General features: G+C 54.3%; 1 protein-coding gene across 2 annotated transcripts in view; it reads right to left on the reverse strand.

Annotated features, from left to right (window-relative positions):
* The window catches only part of RBFOX3 (RNA binding fox-1 homolog 3), a 422,918-nt gene that overhangs the window by 375,907 nt on the left and 38,689 nt on the right, over positions 1–8,322 (reverse strand). For both annotated transcript variants that reach the window (XM_034640564.1, XM_034640563.1), the window contains exon 2: positions 88–4,915. In XM_034640564.1, the coding sequence (XP_034496455.1) occupies positions 3,666–4,646 (981 nt within the window). In that variant the 5' untranslated portion in view covers positions 4,647–4,915 and the 3' untranslated portion in view covers positions 88–3,665. Of the gene's footprint in view, positions 4,916–8,322 lie in introns of those variants that run through there.

The raw sequence follows: 8,322 nt of genomic DNA on the forward strand, positions 1-8,322 counted from the left end.
TCGCTGGCTGTCTCTATCTCTGTCAAATAAATAAATAAAATCTTTAAAAAAAAATAAAAAATAAAAATAAAGTGAGAATGGGGAAAAGAAGATGGGAATGGTCCTTTGCAATAATAATTAGGGATAAGAGACCACAGTTAATTTCACTCCCTTCAAAAACCCCACTAAACTACCGAAAAGAGATTCTGTAAAAGATACAAAGCCCAAGGAGCTGGAGAACGGGAGGAAAGCCAACAAGAACGATGTGAGGGAAGCAAATGGACCAGTGGTGCCTGGCCCGGCCATGCTGACTCCTCACCCCGCAGCAGAGGGAAGCTGAGAAACAGAACCTCTGAGGCTCCGAACCAGGGGGGGGCCAGGGGCCTGTGGAGATCGGAAGGCAACTCAGGGCAGGTGAGGTCTGTTTAAGAAGCCCACAGATCCTCGCCGGCTGCCTGCTCCAGATCACCGATGGCCAGACACCCTGGAGGGGTGTTCCCTGGGGAGAACGGAGCAGGGGTTCTGCGGCCAGAGGGACTCCATGCACGAAGGTTTCCTGCCCCCCAATGGCTGAAAGCCCCACTCAGCCCTCAGAGGACCTTACCCGACAGGCAAGGCCTAGGAGAATCCCTCCCTCCTCCTGCAGGTGAGCTATAACCTTGCTGTGTCCCAGCAGACAGCAGACCAATCTCCCTCTAGGGAAAAGCCCCAGTGGACAAGCCAACCCAGTCCTCAGAGCTTCCAGCCAGGCCTGCAGGCCCCACCCCTAAATATGAATAGACACCCCAAAACTGCCAGACATATGAGGAAAGCCTTTCAGAGAAGAGCCACCAAACAACACGGGGCAGGGCAGCCGGGGGCGGGGGGCAACTCTGAGGAAACAGTCTCAGAGAAGAAGGTATCATCAACAGCCACTTTCCATATCCGCAAAGACAGCGGAGAAGACCCTGCATCCACGCACCAAGAGCGGGATGCTTCGAAGGAAGACACTCACGGACACGGAACAAACAGGCAAACTTCCCCACAAACGCGTTTCCTGGCTCTCAGCACAATGGATGGAAACTGAGCACAGCAAGATATACTGATATGCAAAGCACTGGGGGCAAAGAAGATTTCCCCCAAGTTTCCAGGTCCCACAAGAAAGAGCCCCAATGAGAATGGGCTTTAGTGCTCTCTAGAGCAACGGCCAGGGCTGAGAGGTCAGGGAGCGGTGCCTTCAAAGGAAAATCTCTCCTGGCCTAGAATCCCCTACTTAACCAAATTAACAAAAGCGAGGTTAAAATAAAGACATCTGCATATGCAAGGGTTCAAAAACATGTGTCTCCATGTGCCATTTCTCAGGAAGCTACTAGAGGATTTGCTCCAACAAAACAAGGGAGTAAAAAGTGAAAGCACATGACAAGGGATGCATGAAACAGTGTATCCAGTAAGAGAGGGACAGAGGAGGGGAGTACACAGGACGGGAAAGAAGGCAGATCGTGGGAGGGAAGCTGTCAGATTACAGCGGGGTGGGCACACGTCTAACTGTCCACACACAGACCTGTTCAGGGCTGTCATCACCAGAATGCCTCTGGCATCGTGCTGGCCCCTTTAACACCAGATGAACCTGGACCAGGTTCTAACATGTACCTTCCCGGCCTGCTTGGGCCAGGTGCTGGTGGGGTTCCTGTTCTCCCCTCCATGCACTTCAGTGTAAGCTGAAGACACTCGTTTCACCCCTCACATGTGTCCTCTTAGAATCGGGAGGGTGGCCACAGTGAGCTAAGGGACAGAAAATGCAGATCAGCCTATTCTCCCTCAACGACCTGCCAGACGTCCCAGCTGGGAGGGGGGGCCCTCCGTTCCCCAGAAAGCCCTCCTAGAACAGATGCCACGGTCCATTCGGGGCCAGTGGGTTCACTGATCCCCTATAAAGAGCTCTTATAAACTCAGTCTGAGGCCAGCTAGACTGTGACCCCAAAATTATTCACCTTGTCTTCTTTCCCCCAGACCCTCTATCCAAGACGAGCAGCCTGAAGCAGCCACAGCAGAAAGGACACCGTGGCTAGGTCTTTGCAGTAATCACCTTGCACGTACGTAGGTGATGGTCCACAGTGAAATGTGGGAGGAAAACAAGATAGAAAGGCACTTCTTTTTCCTTTTCAGTCTCCCACGATCTTCAGTCCACAGATGACCAGCAGGTGTGCTGGTGGAGAGTACATTTTACACCATTATTGGGCTTCCTTGTTTGATCTTTTAATCCAACAGAGTAAATTCTAAGGCTACTTATTGCAATCCTAACTTCCTAGTTAAGAATGACTCTGCCTCCCTCCCTCTTCTCTCCCCCTCTCCACACCAATATTTACGTTCCATAGAGATACATAGGAACATCCATTTCCCACCACTGCCTAGGCCTGCTGGCCACTGTAGGCTACTGCGGGTTCCTCTTTGGGCTGAAGTCTGAGCACACTGTAGGACACTGGACAGGTGCCTGCCTGTGTTCAGGATGTCCCCGTAGGGACAGACACCCAGGGGCTGAGGGAGCATATGGGAGAAACCACCCACTAACATCTGTGCATGCAGAGCAGACACGCAAAAGCATATATTCTGTAAGGTCTCTCGAACCCCATGAAATCTAGATCACCATGAAACCGGCTGTCAGATGCTCCAACCCCACTGACTGACCCAGTGAAGACACGGAGGCCAGGGCCGGCCCAGCCCTCACCTCTGGTCACAGCTGGGACAGAGGCCTTCCTCCCACGCGTGGCCTCAGCACTGCCATGCCAGCGGAGCTGGCTGCCCAGCTGCACACCTGAGCCACCACGCGTCTCCCTTTACTCCTGGCAGATGACCGCACCGTGGTTTTCACAAGGAAGGGAAAGCTCAGACTTCCTCCCCGCCTCCCCCTTTCCTTCCAAATCCACTCCCGCTTTCTCTGTCCAGCCCTCTCATGCCTCCCCCCTCCCATCTCTACTGCCCTGGGGGCCCTAGCCTGCCAGCCTGAAAGCAGGTGGGGGCTCAACCATGTTGTGAGAGCCCCGTCCCTAGACACTGCTCACTGCCCAAGGCTCCCGCCTTCCTCTCGCCTTTATCCATGACAGTCCCCACCTGCTCTCAGCACCCCACAGAATGGCTCTCCTGGGGTCTCCAGGGATAGGAGTCGTGCACTCAATCACTTAAGGCAGGTGGCCCTGCTATCCACTCCCTTTCTGGAAACTTTCTCCTGATCCTGCATGACAGCATACTTTCATGCCCACCCTGCCTCCTCCTTCCCATTTGCTATCCTCACTTCCTCCCAAATGCCAGCTTTCCCTGAGCCTCACTCTCCAGTTCACGGTATTTTCCTCCACGCCTCACCCCTTCCCTGGCTTCCTGTCCCAGACGTCATCATGACATTTCCGACTGGAAGCAGCTCAGAGGCCATTGTGAACAGTCCCCCCCATTATGGTTGAGAAAACTGAGGCTCAGAGCCGCCAGGGGCCCTGCCAGGCTCTCAGGGCGCCTGAGCGGCAGCCCCAGACCTTGACCCCAGCCTCTGAGTAGGCAAGCAGGACTGCCCCGGCCCCGCCATGCCGCCCTCCTATTTCACATGCAGGGGAGCAGGCAGGTGCACCTGCAATGTCACACACACACACTTCCAGACTTGATATTTTATTTAAGAGCGTGGCAGCTCTGTACCAGTACCCGCTTGCTTTCAGTTCTGACATTTATCTTCTCGAGAAGAGGGTGAACCCCTTGCAAATCATGCCTTGTATCCTCCCACGTGGACGGGAAATGTCAGGGGGAGATCCAGGCAGCTCAGGGCCCCGTGTCCACATCGCACACACTTCTCTCTCCACTCTGCTTGATAACGCAGCTGCTTCTGGAGAGCCGAGGGGACCTGCAGAACGTGTGAGGAGTGCGGACAGAGGGTCCCCAGGTGCCACCCAACTTTCACAACCGGGGCGATGGCTGGAGACAAGAGCCTCTGAGAACAGATGCTGAGGCCCCTCCGAAGACCGGGGGGTTCTTCCCCATCTCCCTGGACCTACTTGTTTCGAGGGGGACCCACGCCGTACCTTTGAGCTCAGCCTACGACTGCACAATAATACCCACCCAGAAAACAAATTAAAAATAGGAAAAATCCATCCAAGTCGTGCGTCTGCTGAGCAGAGTGCTGTCGGATTGCTAGGCAACCCCAGGCAGTCCTGTGGGAAGAAGGTCTGCGTAAGCTTGTTCCACAGAAGCAGCACTCTTGTCCCTTTTGTGTGGATGTGCTCAGCCGCATCTGAGCAGACATGAACAGAGGGAAGGCACATCCGCCTGGACAGACAGATTCTCCGGAGGACCGAGAAGACGCCGGGGTGTCCACAGGATGAGAGACACCTGGATGCACACTGGAAAATCAACCTGATTTCTCCGTGTTTCCCAGGAGCCTGGTGTGGGGCACCGTGGAGGCAACACACCTGCATGTTAACTGATCCCCCCATGTTCTTCACCACCTTCAGTGCGAGGTGAGCGCGAGCAAGTTCAGAAGGCTGGAGACAGGAGGAGGAGAGATGATAGATGGATGCGTGGCCGGAGACTGGAGAGAGGAGAAGGGGAGACGGAGCTGGGAAACAATGGGGCGCGGGCATACCCGGCTCCGTGCGCCCAAGGCTGGGACGGAAGCACATGCTTTCTCCAGACCGCGTAAACGGTAACCACATCACAGCGCCGCTGTTAGAACATTCACTGGACGCGTACGACGCTTTTTAAAAGATAAATGCGGGAAATGTGGCATCGTGAAAAATGACAAGACTTTTCCATTTGATTCTAAACTCTTCAGAGCAGGAGAGGGCAAAGCAGAGGGAGCATCTTCCCTTGTGGGAGGCGCAGGGCATGCCCGGGGCCGAGGCAGCGGGTGCTTCCTGTCCCTGGGGCTCCTGGGACCCAAAATCAGGGGCTGAAGACAACAGAAACGTCCTCTCTCACAGTCCTGGAGGCAGAAATCCCAAAGAAAGGTGTCAGCAGGGCCACGCTACCTCTGAGGGCTCTGCGCAGGAACTGTCCCAGGCCCCTGTGCCGGCTTCTGGAGGTGCTGGCGATCCTGGGGTTCCTTGGCTCACAGCAGCAACACTTTACCTCTGCCTCTGTCCCCACGCAGCCACCTCTGAGCTTTCCCTCCTTATTAGGGCATGTCACTGAATTTAGGTCCCGCCCCCCCCCAATCCAGCAGGACCTCATCTTAACCAAGTACATCCTCAAAGACCTTATTTCCAGGTAAGGCCCCATCCTGGGATTTTGGGTGGACACAAATTGTGAGGGATGCTATTCAACGCACTACGAGGGGATCAATAATGAAATCAGATGAGCTTCAGAGCAGCACTCTCTGGCCGTCAGCCCGATCCAGGCTGTCCCTCTGCGGGAACCTCTCTTACAAGCCTCCACACGGTGCCACCCAGCTCCGCCTGACTGCCATGCTGGCAGGTCGCACCCCACACCCCCTGACAGATGTCCTCTCAGGGGAGGCCCTGCATTGCTGGAAAACGGTCTTCCAACATGGACGCCAGACCTGCTGTGCTCATCACCCAGCTGGGAGTTCATGTCTGGCTTCTGGAGTGATGAGGAATAAGGAAGAGTGACCACGGCGCCTTCCTGTGAGCCCAGCACACAGATGCCCACAGGTGCACACAGCACACGGATGCCCACAGGTGTGCACAGGCATGCACACAGCACATGGATCCCTACAGGTGCACACAGGGATACACACACGCAGGTGCACACAGCACACAGTTGCCCACAGGTGCGCACAGGCACGCACACAGGAGCACACAGCATGCCCACAAGTGCACACAGATGCACAGGGATGCCCACAGGTGTACACAGGCACACACACAGGTGAACACACACAGATGCCCACAGGCACACACACAGGTGCACAAATGCCCACAGGTATGTACAGGCACACACACAGGTGCATACAGATACCCACAGGTGTACACAGGCACACACAGGTGCACAAATGCCCACAGGTATGTACAGGCACACACACAGGTGCACACAGATGCCCACAGGTACACACAAGCACACACACAGGTGCACACACACACAGATGCCCACGTTGGTGCGCTCAGGCACACACACAGGTGCATACAGATGCCCACAGGTGCACACGAGCACAGAGGTACACAGGCAGTCCCACAGCCGCTTTTCAAATGACCTCTCCCCACCCTAACTGCCATCCTGCAATTTTGCACAAGTTCTGGAGGCCCCAGAATGTGTCCAAAACCCAGCTCCAGCCCCACAGCAGTCAAATGGCAAAGAGGTCACAGAACTCCCTCCCTCAAACACAGGATTTCCAGTAAGACACCCCTAACAGTGGCTGCAACAGGCTGCTTCGTTTCAAGTCCATTTCTTCCATGCTGTTTCTGTGTATATACATCCAAACATATTGGGAGGGGTGCTTTTTCCCTTAATTCTGTTAAATTTAATCCACTGCCTACCTTCTATTTGTCTCTGTCATCTGACACGTCAGCCTGTCCTTCAGTCTGTATCATTCCCAGACTGAAAGCGCAATTAAAGAGCTTGACCCAGGCCAGCAAGAAATGGTGTGCAGAGCCCAGTGGAGCGGGTGGGGGGTCATGGCTCTGTACTTTTTAAGGGTATAGCTATCAAATCATAGTAACTAACACAGGGAGAGAGTTTCACTAAATCATTTTGGATGGTTTTTATCCTTCAAGTTTGGAATACACTGAATTCCTTAATGGAAAATTCAGACCTTTGCTATTTCGATGAATTTCTTTTTTTCTTCCAGTCTTACTGAGATATAATTGACACAGGACATTGTATTAGTTGCGGGTGCACGGAACAGTGACTCGATATGTGTCTATATAGCGATCACCCCAATAGGCCAGATTAACACCCATCACCTCCCACAGTGACACATCCTTTATTTCCTTGTGATTCTGAGAACCTCTCAGTGGCAGCTGAGTGGCGGCATCATTGGGTGGCTGAGACAGGTCAAGGTCTGACCTGGAGCATGACCTAGTGTCCGTTCGAGGCCAAGCGCAGCCTGCGCCTTCCCAGTCACTAAATGCTCCCGTGCGCATGAAGGGCTGATAGATGCATGGCTATGTGCCATGGGGCTCCCGTGGGCACTCACTGCTGCCATGTGGCTTCCCAACCCCGCACACGGCACCTTCATCCTGCTAGACCGGACATGGCTCAGGAGCTGCCCGAGGGGTCAGGGAGGGGAAAACTGAACTGCTCTTGCCTTGGAATTCATCCTTACTTTGAATTTCATTCCCCCAGGTTTAAGATCTTCCAAAAGACAACTTTACATCGTTGCTTCATTGATACACTTCCTCCTGGAGACCCCCAAGGCACCACAGCTGTCGCCTCTGGGCTTTGTGCCCCCGTCCTCCTCCCCTGGATCCTGGCCACACCCTAAACCCTCAGCTCGCTCCCCTTCATTCCTGCACTCCTAAAGCTGGGGTGCCCCTAGGGGCACCTGGATGGTTCAGTCAGTTAAGCATCCGACTCTTTGATTTTGACTCAGGTCGTAATCTCGGGGTCGTGAAATCAAGCCCCATGTCAGGCTCTGTGCTGGGCAAGGAGTGAGGAGTCTCCTTGGGATTCTCTCTCCCTCTCTCTCTGCCCAACCCCATAAAGAAAAAAAAAAGCAGGGGTGCCCCTAAAATACTACTCACACCCTGCTCTTCCTGGCAGAATCCTCTAAGGTCTCTCCTCACTGAAGAGGACACTGCCTGTGCTCCTGCGTCTGGCCCTCAGACTCTCACTGGCATTTCCCGATCCACTCACACATACTTCCCAATACTTTTGAAGCCCTTCCCTTGGGCCCAGCATTTTACCTCATTAACTCCCCCACAAATACCCTGAGCAGGTGCTCTGACCACCCCTTTCACAGATGAATAAACTGACGACCTGGCAGGATGGGAGCTTTCTCGAGATCTCACACCGGGACAGGCAGGAACAGGATGTGTGGGAGGCTGGAGACGGTGTCATGAAGAACCAGGGGCCCCGGCCTCGTGGACAACCTTTACCACAGTACAGTGGGATACACCCTGTCGTGGGCTGTGTCCCCCAAAAGACACCACCCAAGTCCTAATCCCCCTGTACCCCAGAATGTGACCTTGTCTGGAAACAGGGCCTTAGAGACATAATCAAGTTAAGATGAGGTCAGTGGGGTGGCCCCTAAGCCAACAGGACTGGTGTTGTTATAAGAAGGGGGGACTGGGACCAGACATACACGGGGAGAAGACCATGTGAGGACACCACGCAGGGGAGGCGGCCATGGAACACGAGGTGGGTACCAGAGTGAGGCCGCCCCAAGCCGAGGAGTGCCAGGACTGCCAGCAACCCCCAGAAGACAGTGGAGGGAAG

The sequence above is a fragment of the Ailuropoda melanoleuca genome, chromosome 13 (assembly GCF_002007445.2).
Source record: "Ailuropoda melanoleuca isolate Jingjing chromosome 13, ASM200744v2, whole genome shotgun sequence".
Classification (NCBI taxonomy): Eukaryota; Metazoa; Chordata; class Mammalia; order Carnivora; family Ursidae; genus Ailuropoda; species Ailuropoda melanoleuca.